General features: G+C 41.6%; 1 protein-coding gene and 1 long non-coding RNA gene across 2 annotated transcripts in view; both read right to left on the bottom strand.

Moving 5' to 3' along the window:
- Positions 1-1,266: 1,266 nt before the first annotated feature.
- LOC142080109 (uncharacterized) lies at positions 1,267-6,685 on the bottom strand. The gene is made up of 3 exons (XR_012672872.1): positions 5,096-6,685; positions 2,108-3,058; positions 1,267-1,541 (listed from the first exon to the last, which is right to left on the bottom strand). It is a non-coding gene; the product is annotated as an uncharacterized LOC142080109 (long non-coding RNA).
- A 2,210-nt stretch (positions 6,686-8,895) lies between these two features.
- The window catches only part of HS1BP3 (HCLS1 binding protein 3), a 52,079-nt gene continuing 43,581 nt past the window's right edge, over positions 8,896-17,393 (bottom strand). Inside the window, exon 7 of the mRNA XM_075144974.1 lies at positions 8,896-10,619. Within this exon, the coding sequence (XP_075001075.1) occupies positions 10,391-10,619 (229 nt within the window). The 3' untranslated portion in view covers positions 8,896-10,390. The remainder of the gene's footprint in view (positions 10,620-17,393) is intronic.

Raw genomic sequence — 17,393 nt, 5'->3', positions numbered from 1 at the left:
ACTGATTTCCAAACCCTTCTTTCAAGACACAGGATTATAAAGCCTTCTCATCTACACAGTTTTAAGAAAAAATTATATGGACTAAAAGAATTTTTTATGACTTCCTCATCCGAAGACTGCTGAACTGTCTGAGCTGAAGCTTTCTTAATATCTCAACTGGAGCCAAATAACCGAGCATGTGAAACGTTATCCTGAACAATTAAAATCTGGCAAAGTTTAAGGAACTAAAACCAGTGTCCTATAAAGGAAATGGCTAGACATATTTATCTGCAGCAGGAATAACTTGCCACTTAATACTAATAATGATCGTGTTCCTATTGGCTTATCTAGGTGCCAAATGGGATTATTGTCTCATTTGCGATGTGTAATCAATAAGGAGAGAATAACAGGAAACCTCCAATGATTAGAAACAGCTCAGATCCCAGCAAACGATGCTTTTATTCACACTGCAAAATCTCACTTCTCACTCTCCCTGCAAGTCCCCTGCCCTACACGCGTGGCAGAAAGCCCCGTTGCCATCAGTCCGCCGTGCTTCCGTGACCTGAAAGCCTCTGCGTTAAATCACTGACCTTGCTTTCTCTGCTTGTGAAGTGCACAGTCAGGCTCCTACGTAATTGCTTGTTAGTCAGCATTTCATCACTCTTTAAGTATTTTCATATCTGTGTTTCTAAGAATCAGGACTGCCGTCAGGACATGGCTTTCGGGCTGCAACAAGAGACTGTTCAACTCAACCTCTGCGGCGGCTGATACCATTTCCATTTCAGGCACGGTTACAGCCCTGCCCGTGCTGAAGGGGCAGCAGCGTTCTTCTGTTTAGTTCAGAGAGCAGCCCTGTTTCTGGGAAGCTGTGCAAAACCTCAAAAAAATGGGGCCTATCCCATATTTGTATCCGGTACCTATTTTTTTAGGAAACCACAAAGACTATAGTCCTAGTGCTTAATCCTGGGCAAAGCCACACAGACGGCTTTCTAGTTTTTATGCCTTGGAAGGTGTCTGTGTTTTTTGCTGTGACAAGTTCACTATGATTTCAAAAAACTTTCCCTTTAAAAAGTTCTGTTTTACAGTGTTCTGACACAAATCCAGTAAATGCTTTATTCACACCGATTCTGAGAAGTCTGTAGTGACTGAACCGTGACTGGTTCAGGGACTGGAGACTGGATGTGGAAAAGAAAGGTGACTTTTAAAGGAATTAGCAGTTTGGGCCTATTTTGCTGACATAATAAAGAAAACACTTGAGCTTTTCCTCTTTTATTTTTAAAGGTCATTCATTTCCTTCTTATATTTTATTGGGAAAAAATAGGAGGAAACCCAGATTCTCACACCCTTAGTATTGGGAAAACTCATTAGCGATCCTAACAAACATTGATTTTCTCACAAACATTGTTAGACATTTTAAAATGAAACAGGAATTCAACTGGAAAAGAAATTAAAACTTGTAATACCAAAATATCTTGCCCTGTTGCTAGTTTTCCCTTCATTTCATCTGTTGCAGTATCACCAGTTCACTGGCTGTCCAGCAGTCAAAGCCTCTTTCTGAATTTCTAACAAAACAGAGAAAAAGCAGGCAAAAAATTTTCAGAGGGAGAATATCCTTACGCACATCACAAAAAAGCGAAAACAAATCAGAAAATCCCTTAACCCACAGGATTGTTTTGTTTGTATTTTTAGTTTAGTCTTGAGGTTCATGGCCAAGATAGGAAACCAGACAAATCTTTTGCTGGCTCCGCTACAGAGTCGCTGCTTAACTGTGGGAAGATTAATAAGCCTCCCTGTTTTTTCCATGTTCTCATATGTACTATATACATACATATTATTAGGCAGAGAGAAACACAGAGAAATTACTCCAAAGTCTTAAAACCCAGCCTCTACTGAAGTGTCTAAAATAACTGAATATTGCTTTCGTGAAATGGTTATTATTAAAATAGCCACAGGAAAAGGAAAGGGAGGCAGCAGGTCTCCGACAGTCGCACACAGGTGAATACCCCAGCCCCTGGGCAGGGACACGGTGCTGTGCTCCCTTTGTCACTCTTGTCCAGCACATGTTGAAGTGACCCTGCCAAACAGCAGAGACTTCCCAGCAAGGCGAGACAGCAGACAACAATGATACCTGCTATCCTGGCATCTCCTACTGGTTTCTAATGCTGGCCTGTGAAACTCCCCGTGTGGATGGATCTCTGGTAGAATTAAATGGGATTCATTATTCAAACATGGCTCTAGGGAAACAGTTTTATTTTTTCCACTAAACTTCCAATTTTTCTCTTTCTCTTCTTATCAAATGGCTGAGCCAAAAAACCCTATGATTTTCTTTCAGAAAGCTGGTAAATCTGCAGGACAAGTGGGAAAAAGGAAAAAAAAAAAAAAAAAGGAAAAAAAAGGAAAAAACAACCAAAAAGAAGAAAACGAAACAGCAACAGAAATGGATTTTAAAAGCTGTGGTAAATGCAGACATTACAGATTTCATCCACAGTAATTACTGGATGAGCCACTGTAGGTCAGTACCTTGAAGGGAAGGCAGTCAATCTGGTAATTACTGCGTTAAAAGGAAATGGGTCAGCTCGTGACTACTCTGCAAAACAGAGTCGTCATGCACAGACTTGCAAATATGGGAAAAGTGGAGCTGGTAAATCTAGCAAGTGCAACACCGTTCAGAATAGCCTCGTTGCTTGTCAGCCTTAGCCAAAAGCACTCCTCCGGGCACAGCCTGGGAGCGTGGGGCACAGCCGCACCAACACCCTGGCACCCGATCCAGCCTGGCACCAGCTTGGACATGGGAGGAAGCAACAGCGTCTCAGAGCGACCCCCAGTCACTATTTTTTGAGCCAGGTTTGGGACAGACAGTCTCCTGTCTTGTTGCCTAAGGAAATTTTTCTCTCTTCTAAATTTTTTCTGGTACACTGCCTAAAGTACTCACCCAGGAGGGGAGAAATGTGGCCTTTTGCCTTTCTCAGCCTCAGGGACTTTTCAACCTCCATCTCCCATTTCTCCAGCAAACATGAAGCAAGGCAGTGCCAAAATCATGCTTTACCTTCCCTTCTGAAACTAGAAAGAAATAGGATTCCTAGAAGAAGAAACAGAGATTTTATAGTGAGTCATAAGGACATCTACTTGGGAGCAGGAGATGTGGGAGTTTGTTTTCTCCCCCTGCCACTCCCACACAATACAACATTGTTCCTTTAGTTCAGCCAATGTTTGCTTAATGCACAACTCGTTAACAGCCTAGAGAGCAGAGACAGATGAGCAGACTGGGTACTGTGAAATCCACTCCAGCATCTGCAGAGCGGGGGACACCTGAATCTCCCTGTGATTTTTCCCCTTCCTCCCTTGGCTCCCTCAGCACAATCCCTTACCGCGAAGGTGGAAGGAAACAGGCTGAGGTCAGCTGCATTTTGGGCTCAATTTACCACCAAACATGCACTGATGACATCAGCAACTGCGGCAGCACAACAGGAGAGGATTTGTAAAGTGAAACAGCTGGTGGTGAGTACTCACTGCCCACATGCACACATCTGGGGGAAGTTATTTCTCCTCCTAGTTCTACTTCTCTGGACCCAAGTGTCCGGTTTTTGCTCCATGGCAGCTCTGTGATGGGAACCAGCGCATGGCAAGTGGAGCCGATCAGGAGATTTGCTATGAAAGCGCTCCCTTGAGCTAAACTAAACCACTGATGAAGACAGCCCCAGATTTCTTTTTTATTCTTCATGAAAAGAATAAATTCTTCATGAATTTTCCACATCATTCCATGTAGAATTAGGTTTTCTTTTTAGGTAAGGCATTGCAACTATAATTAGCGAGCAGTTCTGGACACAAAAAATTCCTTTCACGGACTGTACACAAGATTAAATATGTAAACTATTAAAGGTCAAGACACAGGAAGGCATAAGCAGGAAAACAAATCATAGTAGCCTGCAGATTTGATTGCGTAAGGGGGGAAAGCACCGGGTAGCTGTGCTTCTCAGCATTCAAGGTAAAGAAATGATTATTTTTGTTCACAGTAAGAACTTGTTAACATACCTGGACATTATCAAACTGAACCATTTCTAGCTCCTCTGAGGTGCAATCAGTGGCCTTAAATTATTATTACGAACAAAATAATCTGAGAAGGTTGCAATCATTAGCACAAATTCCCTGGCTGAACTTAAAAAGCAGAGAAATTAGCAGAGAAGTAAGAAAAGTGCTCAGTAAATACACCAAGAATTTTGTAATTTTATTTTGTTTGCTTTTATGTTCATTTGAAAAACCATGGCACTTATCTCACCAAAGAACCATTAAACGAATTGTTCGTTTCAGCTCTACAGCCCCAATCTTTCAAGGGAAGCGAGAGGCTCTGGAGCTCTGTGTATATATCAGGCAGATGCCTGCTTTCATTCTGTCCTCTCTCTCCCACTGTCAGTGGTGCTCTCCAAGTCGATCAGGCTTGAACAGCGGTGTCACATCCTATTCCTTTACCTCCTCTGCCAAGCATCAGCATCACCAGGCTTCTAATGATCTGCATGGGGTTTTGACAGATCAGACTGACTGCATACAACTCTCCCAGCAGTCGCAGGAAGCAACCCTTCGGTGACATAAATGGCACGTAAACGTTGCCTTTGGCAGAAAATGGCTAAATCGCATTCGGAGAGTATTTAATGAGTTCAAGGAGAGACTGGCTTGCATTTTTTTACCAAAACCCAACAAAATTATGTTTTTCATACATTTTCCTGATTTGCCTGGGTGACTAAAACTCCCACAGTAAGACGGCACACTGGCCACAATGCTTCCCCGCGGCTTTAACAGCTCCAAACCTCCAAATTTGATACTATGATTCCTAGGTACTTAATAATAAAAATAATATACTTGAGGGTAACAAACCATGGTGGCTGTTAATGCAGCAGGGGCAGTGGGCTGCTATGTCTTTTTGTTTGGTGATGACTTCAAACTCTGAGGTTCCTGAACACCTCACTGAAAAAGAGCGTAACATAACATCACATGGTCTATTTAGGGGTTACTCCACTGAAATTTGCTGGGTGTTTTGATGATGCCATTTATTGCCTAGTTACCCTTGGCAAATCTTTTACATTTGACTTCCTAGGCAAATCATAGTATCTACTCATCTTACCTTTAAAGGTGGGATCTGGAGGAGCATTCAGGAATAGTTGAAATCTTCCTCTGATATCAATAAGACTGCTTATATTACGCATACATGTCAAAAGTGGCTTTTGAGAAAGTATATATTGCAAATAAAAATTTCCACTGACTTCAGGAATCTCTCCTGAGTAAATAGGAGAAATGGCTTTGTTGTTACAAGGCCAGTGGACAGATCTTATTGAGGGTGCCAGGAAGCAGGATGATAAAGCACTGAGGATGTTCTGTTCTTTCAGTCATCAAATCCTCACTAAATGACTCGTTCAGTCTGAGTTTTGGGTTAGCCCAGTATAGTATTCTTCACAACAGCCAAACACAGATGACCGTAGAGAAATACAAAAATATTTGCCTGTTGAATATTCTCCTCATTTCCAGCAACTTGTAGCTCAAGGACTTCCCAAGCTCTAAGCAGCATCTTTAATAACCCTTGATAGATTTCTCTCCCATGAGTCTAACCAGTGTCTCCTTGACCCCATATAGATTTTTAGCATCCATAACATCCTGGTATGAATAAAACTTAGTCCCTAAATATCTATGACTAATCAATCCTTTAAGCAGCTTCATTGACTTCTGAACTCCCACAGCAGCACTTAATTTGACTATTAATTTAATTTACCATTATCACCTTTCACTGCTTGTATTTTTACTCGAAGCAGTGTACCCTACAGATGGTTCTCTAGAAATACAGGTACATGATTTCCCTTCACTTGAATTCTTCATTAGGTTCAATGCATGACGTTAAATACCAGTAGTATGCGGAAGGCTATAAAGGAAGATCAGTGATACGGTGAGGGCTGAAAAAATTGGATCAGAAGGGTTTAAACATGAATCAAGGAAGGAATGGGTGCAATACAGAAAGCAATTGAGTGACTTTATTCAGTCCTGTTGTTGCTGTTGAGATGAAAAGAACATAGATAAAACCTCACAGTAAAACCCCTCTCTCTTCTTGACTTACAGAGGTTTAAACTGTCACAAATGTGGGGTCACCTTGATCGATAAGAAACGTGGTTGATGCATACACACACAAAGATTCAAGAATCCTTGGTGACGTTAGTGACAGTCACATTTTTAAGTGAAATCAGTGCTTTCTTGTACTGTGTATTAAATCTAACCACCACAGGGACTGGTCATTTACAGTCTCTTTTCATTAGCTAATGCCTTAGTGCCCCATGAGCGTGCTGGATTTTCATGATCTTAAATCACAGGCTGACTTGTGTATTCTGCTGTAGCAAGCTCAGCTTCTTTGCAGAAGCTAACATCTGGGCAAAGATTAGCAGAAATATCAGTTTCAATTAATATATTTTTTTAGACCCAATCCAAATTGTAACTGACAGAACTAGGCCTTAAATGCTACGTGGGAATTAGCTTTCCTAAAAATTTAGCAACAGAACAGACCTGAGCAGATGACCCACAGGTCATCTGTGAAATACCCAGCTTGGTGAAATCAGTATTTTAACTGTGACCCAAATAATGAAGTATATAGTGTTATCTGTTAATTAGTGCTGTACCACATAACAAGCAGAAGGTTATGCAAAACAAGGAGCAGCTTCTAAAGCAATACAGATACCTATTATGAGTTCTAATCACTAAAGAAAACATCTTTTGTAAGGGTTTAAATATAACTCTCTTGCTTTTCAAATCTTCTGATGAGCTAGCTATTACTAATGTCGAAAGGTGATGCCTGTCAGCCAAGAACTACATTAGAGTCCATAATTGAATTTCAGGAGTTGTCAAGAGCAGGCTAATAAAATAGCTGCTACTAGAAGTGACATATGAGGAAAAAAAAAAGAAAGTTCTGGTCTGGCAGGATGCAGAGTATGCTGTGTGGTTTCCCTATGTCATTTCAAATAATATGTTCAAGTTTTCGGGGCTACATTTGTCTGACATTCTTCTCTTGTATAATAATGATTCATTATATATAATGTATTCAAGGACTGTAACTCACCTCTAAGTGCCTATAAATATTACTGCAGCTAGACATTTGCATTGTAAAACAAATGCGTAACACTGGGATTTATGAAGGATCCTTATATGTTAGTTTCCTGACAGGAAAGATAGATTTTTTCTGAAGTAAAACATTGACCTTGAAATCATCTTAAAAATCTAGCACAGGAAACAATTAACAGCTCTTCCTTCCCTGTGTTGTTTAGGTAATTTGACAATTTTAGGGACGGCTGGGGATCAAAGTATTCCTTGGCCATTCAAAATGGATACAACTATACTGTTGTTACATCAGTACTACTGGGAATGTTCCCATGTTTATGATGGTAATATATAATATCTACCCTCCCACTGCTTTGCAAAAGCATGAGCCATTTCTGAGTGGAGCTCTTAGAGGTGGCGGAAGGCAGACAGATGACATTACTATGAGGAACGGTGAAAGAAAAACATAGTCCCAGCTGGAAGAAAGGCTGCACATTGTGTCACTGCACCAAGTGGTGTTAATGAAAGGGTGTGGGATGCTGGCATCCTTTATTGCCCCTGGTAAATTGGTATGTGGATATGTAGCAATTCTCAAAACGGGAGAAATCCAGTGTAAGATGACAACATTCATCTAAGGCACCAAGTCATGAGAAGCTGGTACCATAGTGATGTCCTGACCTGTCACTCACCCTCAGAGTTGTTCAGTCTAGAAAAGAGACTGAAAGGAATATACTTTGTTCTCTTCCTGTGGTGACAAGAATTAGCAGTAATGAGCTTAAGTTGCAGGAAGGAACAGTTATGTCAAACAGTAGGAAAACATTTCTAATAGGATGGCAAAGAACTGTGATGGCACATCCAGGGAGGTTATGGCATCTCCAGTGCTGTTCTCCAGCCAGACAAACTTTTAAGGACAGGTTAGAAAAATGGCTGTGAGAGGTAACACAGGCATAATTACTGCCACTGCAAGAATAATTCAGTGCCCATGCTCAGGTATCTCTCCAGCCTAACCGCGTTCAGCCACCATGTCCTGCTCTGGCATCTGCCTACTCGTCCAGTTGCAGCCTCACATCAATAACAGCTTGACCTGGCTGGTAAGAACTGCCACCAGCAGGACACAGGCCAGATGTTCCTGCTCAGGGCAGGATGGTGGGCAAACTGGTCTTCCCAGGCCACTGCCAGCTCTGTTCTTCTGTGATTTCTCTATTTACTTCAATAAATCTTAATCCTTTTCCTTTGTTGATCCCCTGCTAAGGGTGAAGATCTGCACTGAGTCTACTGATCATTAAATCCATGGCCCTCAATATGGTAGTTTTAGCAGTGTTCAGGCCATGTGATGGGCTGTAGGCCAAAAATACAGAAATGCAAGCAGTCTCCCCGAATAGTGCTGAATAAAGTGGAGATCAAGATTCCTCAACCCTCAGTTAAATATACGGTGGTTGTTCATGACACCAGGTACTGCAACAGGAAGGCTGCCCTGAATTAATTCTTCCTGCCTGCTCTTCTCTGCCTGCTCTCTGGCAAGTCATTTATTTTCTCCTCAGTGCTTTTGTTCCCCTTTTGCAGGATGGGATAAACAAACTTCCTAAATGCACCAGAACACTGTGAGAACAGACAGGATCAGGTACTACCTTTGCCCATATATAGTTTTACCATTAGCTGCTCTCAAAGGAAATATGAGCACAGCTACATTCTTGGTTTCATACTTATTTACACAGGATTTTAGCTGAACGTGCACTTTAACACCATGTTCTCCTCATGTCTTAAATGGAATCCATCCTTTAACTCCGATTTGCTGCTACTGTACAACCTAGAGAACAACAATAACAGTAACACCTGCAGGTTAGCAAAATGTGTTAGCAAAATGTTTTATTATACTGAAACATACTGTACACAGACGACAGCCAATGGTTACGTTTTATCTGTCCCATCAAACCAAAATACCTTTATTGTATTTTCCATTGGCTAATAGAGATAATTTCATTATTAAAAATATATCTATAATGCTTTCTATTTATTTTGTTCTATATTAGAAAGGCAAATTTGGGGATAGTGATATGGCTTAAATATATTAATATTTTCTCTCTGGGGAGCTTGTCTTCACATCTGGATAGAACACATGCAGAATGAGTTCAGGAGTCTCTTTCTACATGACAGCAGGTATCAACCCACATTAGATGTAAATTCAGCATGTTCAACCAGAGTGCCTGAGCTGGGAAAGAAGAGGGGTCGTCTGGGATGTCTGTTCTACCACGTTTTTCTTTTCCTGCATATTAAAATTTCTCCAATATATTTTCTTCCTATTTTTTGCTCTGGATAATCCCAAGTTTGTCCTCCCTTGTTTTAACCACTGCCATAGTAATGAACAGACCGCTGTTTTATCAAAAAACTTATTTTAGCTTAATGGAATTAATCACCATGGCTGCTTCTTTAAGTTCTGGCAGAAGGGAAGGAGAAAGAGAGAGCGAGTGACTCCAGAGAGCAATTCAGAGTTCCTCTATCAGGACACCTGCACTGAATCACCTCCTGGAGAAATCTCTTTCTCTCCACTAACTACAGTGGAAGCCCAGTAAGACTTGGTTGGAAAACATTAGCCCTTGTGAATCTTGAGTAGGGTCACAAAAGTCCTACAGCATCCAAACCTCCTACACACTGCAACCTCCGCATATGTCTGGAGCTGCACTCTTAGCCATCTTCAGTCGTTTGCTATTCTCCCCAGGGCCAGAGATGCATAGCCTCTAGTGTTTGCAGTCCTACAAGTTCTCTTACAAGTCGGCATTTGCCCAACAACAAAGGCAGCAGATTGTCAGGCTTAGCTGGGATTTCAGTGTTTCTCTGAACTACAGAGGAACTGTTACCTATACTTAACAGTTCCTGCTTATAAATTACTGAAATACCAGTCAGGGAGGAAAGGGCTGCTACAAAAATGCACAGGATAAAAGGAAAATGACCTCTCCGTGAAATACACTGCCTAAAATGACAGGAACAGCATCCTGTCCCGCCTCAGATCATTTGTTGGACACTATTCGCAGTTGCAATGTGTGCTTACCATTTTCAATCAGGACTAAACTGGCCGAAACTAAAATAGTAGTAGACAATCTGTAGTGCTATGTCCTTGTCCACATTCCCTGTAAAACCCTGAAAATCTAAGGCAAAATTATACCACAACTGCACTGTTTTGAAAACATCATGGCGAGTCTCTGCTAGTCAAACTTGCTGCTCTCTGTATGATGGTACACAAATGAGCACTGTGACAGTAAAGAGACCTGGTCAATTCTTGCTACTGTCACTTGAGCTCACTGGGAGTTTAGGCCAAGAAGGCATCAATACATTTTAAAAATATGTATGTTCAAAACAGACTTGTATCTTGGTTGTTGATAGATTCATTTTCCTGGATATACTGGAGAATGTCCACTTCATTCATTGTCTGAATCCTGTTTTCCTTTGGCTTCGCCAGTGGAGATGAGTTAGTGCTCCTGGGGGCAACTGCTGGCTTCTGAGGCAGTGGTGGTTTTGATGGTACCTTAGGTTTTGGTTTGGAGGTTACTGTCAAGAGTTTCTCTAAATCATCTTCAACTCTGGAATGAGAAGAAAACATCAGTAACATTTTGGGAATTTCTGAACTGCTTTTTGTTTTGTAAGAAAATGCATTCTTGCAAAATAAAACTTTCTGCAGGAAAGGATCAACTTTGATGAACTTCTCTTTTAGGAAGAGCTTTCCATAAAAGTTTCAATGGTACCAAAATAAGAACTGTCTTTTTATAATGTGATTTTTCAGTTCACCACGCAAGTTAATTAATTTTACAGCATGTTTTCAAATGTCTAAATTAAAAGCAATTTGCAATTATCAAAATAAAAAGAACTTGATTTTAGTTCAGGGAAAAAAATTGCTTTTGATCTGTGACAGGATGGTTTGCTTCCTCAAGAGCTCAGAAATTTTCATGGGATAATTACATTTTTCACATTCAGTTCTGCTTCCTCTTCATTCCCATCCCACAAGACTGAGACTGAGCATCCCCCTTGCTCAATCATGAGAAACTGGAAAATCTAATGGCTTTAAAAATATTATATTCACATTTGTTTCCAAGAAACTAAAGGAGTTTTGCAATCTGTGAATGTATACAACAACGCTTTTTTAGTGAGTATTTCACTAGGAAATATTTATCCCAAAACACCTGAAACAGTTAAGTATGTTTTCTACCTGGATTGTTTGACCTTATCAAAAGACACAGCACGCTGTGTGTGCCCAAGTTTGTTCCCAGAAGCTGTTAAAAGATTTTGAGAGAGCCCTTTTAACAGATAGTCTTGTGACGCCAAGAGGTAGCTGCCTTTGGAAAGTGAGTATGTGAAGGAAATGGAAAGAAGGCTGTGACACATCACATCTCTAAAAGATACAGCAGAGATGGCAAAGTAGAAGTTAGCATAGCTAGAGAAATTTTTAAAGGCCACAGTAATTTCTGCTCTGAATCAAAATAGCCTCTTGTTTTGGTCCTCTGAGCACAATGGTCAAACAAAATACCATAAGGAGTAAACACAGCTGTTAACTTCCCAAAGGCTTGATTGATAAATAATTGTTAAGCAGTCAAAACCCAACGAGCAATCCATGCAGATCATCAGCTGTGTAATGACCAGCTACAAAAGCGAAGCCCCTGATAAAATGCATACCTCATATATGCTTCCAAAAGGCTCCACCCCTAACTGTAGCATACAAAATCAAGAAAGCTAAAGCATAAGAAGTGCAAGCAAAAACTTTTACATGGCGGACCAAGAGCCAAAGATCAAGAGGAACAGCAGGTTTGTAATATGTAGGTATCTCCTTGCCAAACCCCAGCTCTACTGTGATACACTTACTCTACAACGGTAGTGTCTTAGGCAATGAAATGATTTAACTGTTTAATTGTTTACAAGCACTGATATAAGAACTGTTTTTACCAAACTTCAGCATCAACTGAATCAGCCCATTAGGCTGTAACAGTGCCAGCAGTAAAACTCCCTCTGCCTCAGCCAAAGCGTAGCCTGACAGGGAAGCTACAAATGAACTAGGAGACTAAATTAAGGTCCAGGTGTTATTCTAAAGAGACTGGAATTTTCTTCAGTGCTAAAATTCCCTTCAAATACTTTTACTTAGTTCACTCTTAGAGGACTTGTAAGGATAAGAAAGTCTGGTCAAGTGATTCTTAAACAAGAAAGAAGTTGGCAGCACATGTGCAGCCCACCCTCTCCCTCTGTCTCTGCTAGAGCACTACATTAAGAGGTGGCACAGTCCCTCCATCCAGGAGGATGGCTGGATGCTCTCTGGTCACAGCACCCATAACCATCTCGTGGCAAATGGCAAGGAGCAAACGGAGACGTAACGAAGGGAACAGAGAACAGCTGTTTCTCTCTGGAAGGATTCGCTGAAGCTCCTCATTTGAGCCCCTGGTGACTGGAAGGGGTTTGTTGGAGCAGGTCTTCAGCAGTTCCACTCACTGGAACAGGATACCATACAGGGAGTCTAAGCAAGGTGCCTTTTTACTCTGTTCTTCTACAGGCCCCATAGGTAGGCAGTCCTTGGAGCACAAATGAGTCTCACCTCATTTCATGTCAGGCATTTTTTGGTCCTTCCACTCATTTGTCTTTTGTAATTTATATCTTCCTCACTGCCAGGCAATGAGGCCATCTTGGGGGGGCTGTCATCCAGACCCCTGCGAAGCCACTGGGGTAACGTCTGTTGACTAAATGGGACTGTGATTTCTCCCTTTCTCTCTTTGTTCACTGGTAGCCTTAGGAGAGATACTGTAAATGCCTCTACCACACAGCAGAACAATTGGCGGGGCCTTCTGCAGACAGTTAAAATAAAGTAGGCAGCTAAAGCAAAGCTGAGCTCTTCCATAATTTGGGAAGTGACTTATTCAGGTGACTGGCCAGGACCATGGGGAACATGATCAACAGAAGAATCAATGTATCTGAGACACTTTATTGCTCCATCCCTAGTGCACATTGTTTGAATGTTAAAACCCAGGTACTTAAAGAGCTCCAGCACCCTCAGCTAAGGATCCCACTATTATTACGAAAAATTGCGTCATTTCAAGGGTTTCTTTTTTATGTTCGCCCTTATTAAAAGCTCTGAGGAACTTATGACTGAACTGTCCAGGCTGAAACAAACTATACTCACCATGAATTGGCCATAAAGTGTTAAAGGATTAGCATGAATTTTCTGCCATATAGATGGTCAGAACCCTTTAAGATAAAACCATTCCTGAAGTCAGATCTTTTTGTGACTCCCAAAGGGAATCTAAAGAGGATCAGTTTTAACCAAAGCTAATCTTGTAAAATCAACTGCCTGAACACTAAACTAGGAAATACCTAAACAGACCAACTGAAGGACAGAGCTGGGCAACTGTCTCAGAGCTCTGCACCTTGAACTCTACCTTGTGGACTTTGTATTCCAGCAGGCAGCTCATGTTGTTATGTCAAATTTCATGCCTCAGGTAATTCTGGAGATTATATTCTCTTTTTTTTTAGATAATAAAGTTTTTGATGTCTCTTAGTTTCCGTGATTCCCTGTGGGTGACATATCCCACCTAACTTACAAAACACCTTGTCAGTGTATTCCTTCCTTCTGAATTCCTCATCTACATAGAAGAAATTAATTTAATTTAAGCCCAGGCATTTTTGTTTGCTGCAAACTCTGATATCCAAGAGATAGCACACCTGTGATCACATTGCCAAAACATGTTCTTGTTCTCTTTGCTGTGTAATAAACAAAACATGTTAGGGCTGGTATTTCTGAAGCCTAACTTTCCTTTAGCTGATATGATGCCTTCCTCCTTGGCATAAACAAATATTGAATGAATCAGTGTCTATGTCATAAAGTTTTGGTCATAAATAACACAAACCATAATAACTGGGTGAACAATACATACATATACATACAGATCATATGGAGGAAGCACGATTTTGAACCAGGTGCACTGCCTGAGAACTAGGTGCACTGCCCAGCAGGGGCAGCAGTAAATACAGCTCATTAACCTGATCAGATGGTACAGCTTCCTGAATTCCTACTCCTGGGTGGCTCTATATTAATTTCTGTGCTAACCACAGCAACAAAACCACTCAGCACAGTCATAAAACACCCCCAAAAGATGCAGTCCAGTAGGTTGTGGGGATTTTTTTGGGGATGGTGGTGGGGTTTTTTTTGATAGTGTGCTTTTAGGCCAAAAATTCCGCAGAAGATAATTTTTCAAAGTCTGGAAGCTGATCATGTAAATCTCCGTTTTTGGCCTGGATTTTTTTAAAGACCTTGGTTAGACAGAAGTCTTTTACAGAGAACACAGCAGATAATATGTGGTCTTTATCTCAAAACCTGCTTTTCAGTGCTGCAGTGATAGACAAACTGTTTGGTCCACTGCCATTTGATCATGTGAGACACAACTGTCTTTGGAAAACTAAAGAGGTAAAATGCAAAACGCCTCAGGCAGAGATAGAAACAAGGACTTCTATTTCTTGAGAAGCAAATGAATTATTACAGTGCACAACTACCACCATATTTAACTCCAGGCCAGAAGGAGGAAGAAAAAAATCAAGCAACTATTCTGAAATAACAAGGAGGTTAAAGGAAGAACCTTCCCACCCCAATCCTCCATCTTTTTATAGACAATCAGGCACAGAATCCATGTAATTAATCATTCTCTAATTAGTCTCCTTCTTTTTCTGTAACGGAAAAGCAGCGCCTCATTGTTTAAAATTCCTGCCATACTGTTGTGCTGATTCACAGACTCTATTGGTGGAAAATCTCTTTGTTTCCAGACACAGAAAGCAATCAAAACCCTTACTGAAGAAAAGCTGTCACAAAGCCCTATGATATGACTGCTAGCACGTGGACTTCAAGAGAGTAAACGAGTTCTGACTTGGAGACAGAGCAGCTGCCATCAGAACATCAACATTTTAGATGCCACTTCTCTGAACTCTGTCCTGTCTACCTGGACAAGATCTTTGAGACAGGAATGACGATGTGCATGTAAGGCAAGTAGCATGACGGGGACAGTGACCTCTGCTTGCTGGGAATGCTCTAATGAGGAGAATCAGTAATGAAAGCAAGAGACAAAGACTCCCATAATTTGCTAAAGTATCCAAAAGGATCATGCTTGAAGCTAGGTTATGCAACTCACAGCAGTTCTTGCAGAATAGACTTTGATCTTTCCCTATCTTATTATCTGTGTCTTTATTTTGTCTGGTGTTAATTCCAAGTACAAGAGATACCTTAGTGAAGCCTTGAGGAGAGGTGTAATATCACATATATGACTTGGGAAAAGACTTGTGCCCAAAAATAGGCAGGAGGTTTCGAAGTATCTGTTGACCATCACTTCTGCTATGGTCAGCAGAGACAGTGTGATGTCTAACAAGGCCCGTGGAAATTATACAGGCTGGAGTTAACCACAGGAGTGCAAAGCAAGGGAGCTGTGTAGGAGCTATCTCCCCTTCTGCTCCTGCTTTCCCCTGCAATCCATTACATTTAAATTCATACTGGTACTTTAACCAGTGCCAGGAAATACGCCTGGACACTGGAACGTGAGAGTCTGTACTGGTGAAATGCTGGAAGAACCACTGGCACAGCTTTGGTCTGGGACAGGTTAACCCTCCTCCAAAACATTCCCAGGCACAACTCAGAGCTGGTGTGGGACAGGGACCATTCCCAGTGGGCAGCTGCATACAGTCACCTTGTTCTGGAGCTGGAGAGAGTAGCATGGATGCAGCCTGCTGGGGCTGTCTGGCCGAGAGCCAGAGAATAGACTCATTAGTACAAGTAAGTCCTACATGCATATGCCCACAAGAAGCCCTCTGAGGAAGAGAGCCTACTGGTCAGATCACTCACCCAGAAAATGAGACAATTCAATTTTTACAATTTGAACCAGAGAGCTGGTTCGATTTTTCCCCAGCCTGAAGAAGTTCAAACCTCTCTCTCCTGCTTCTCTAGAAAGTTCCCCAAACACCAGGCAAAGGCATAGTTGGGGCAGGGGAGAGCAGGCAGCTTTTACCCCCCCAGCTGAAGATGGCTGTCGAAAATGCAAGTAACTTGGGGCAAGATGGTTGAAATCGGGTGACTCTCAAGCCTAGCAAGATTAAGAGAAACTAGGACTCTAGGTCACCTCTCCGCATTATTCTATACAACCCATATATGTTCCTAGGGGTGGGGCAAGAATTGATGTTTCTCATCTGGCAAAAGCCTTTCTATTCTGTTGACCAAGTTTACTTTGTAGCTATTCCAGTGTTTGTAAGCGGCATCCCTATACATCACAGGAAAAATGGAAAGAACACCACAAATGCTTGAAAACCATCATGGAAAGTGCTCTTGGGCAGCAAGAAAACCCACCAAGAACTGGTAAAGAAAAGAAGAACAGCTATTTATTTGTTTACTGAAAGCTACTGCAGCCAAATCAAGGTTCTTTCTCCACAGTCAGGACACAACGAGCAAGGGAAACTGCCCTAGAGTAGTCAGGAAATTTCTGACACAGTTGTTGCAACCTCCTCCACCACCTGCCCATCACCCAAACAACTCTCTGCCCAAAGGATCTAGATTTAAACCCTCTGGAGTTTCTCAAAGCTCTTCTCCTGCCCATGGTGCTGCTCTCATATCCTCAGGACAAGCAAGAAAGCTGGAGGTGGTGTCCCATATGACTCCTGGCTAGTCTGAAGATCTAAGTGTTGCGCTCTGAATTCAGCAGCTGCTAATGGCCTGCTGAATGAAGAACATCATACAAACTTTTTCTGCTTTAAGTGTGTTAACAGTTCCTTGGCAATCCTGAAGCTAACAAACCTGCTCAAGAAGCTGTACGCACTGAATGGTGTATATAAATGGCCATTGTTAGGATGCAGTTTCACAAACAGCTTCAGCCTCTAACAATGTAATGCTCCTGAAAGGGTCATCACTTGCATCATGGATGGCACAGCTCGCAGCTGTAAATACAACCTGTAAAATTCATCTTTTAAGGCAGGATGATGCAGCTGTAGTACAGAGGTAAGAGCTGGACTGTCCCTTTCAACACCAGCAGTCTTAGATCAGCATAATCCTAAGACAGAATACACCACGTCTACAATCACAGGGCAGCAGAACTGAGATCCCACTGCTGACACCGTTCTCAGCACTGGAAAAAGACAAATCTTATGCTGACAGCTGCTTCCTTCCAGTTCAACTCCCTATTCATTATCAAAGGTGAAGTTAATTAAATCTCTCCTAAAAAGCTGCTTAGACAACTACGATAATTATTTCAGGCTAGGATGTGTGATAATTTATGTAATTCTGTGGGCCCACAGAGCCGCTGCAACATTCACAGGATCAATTCTAGCATTGGTTTTCCACACAAACCTGATCC

Source organism: Calonectris borealis, chromosome 3, assembly GCF_964195595.1.
Source record: "Calonectris borealis chromosome 3, bCalBor7.hap1.2, whole genome shotgun sequence".
NCBI lineage: Eukaryota > Metazoa > Chordata > Aves > Procellariiformes > Procellariidae > Calonectris > Calonectris borealis.
The sequence above is the reverse complement of the archived record's forward strand: the minus strand, read 5'-3'. Positions and strand labels throughout refer to the sequence as shown.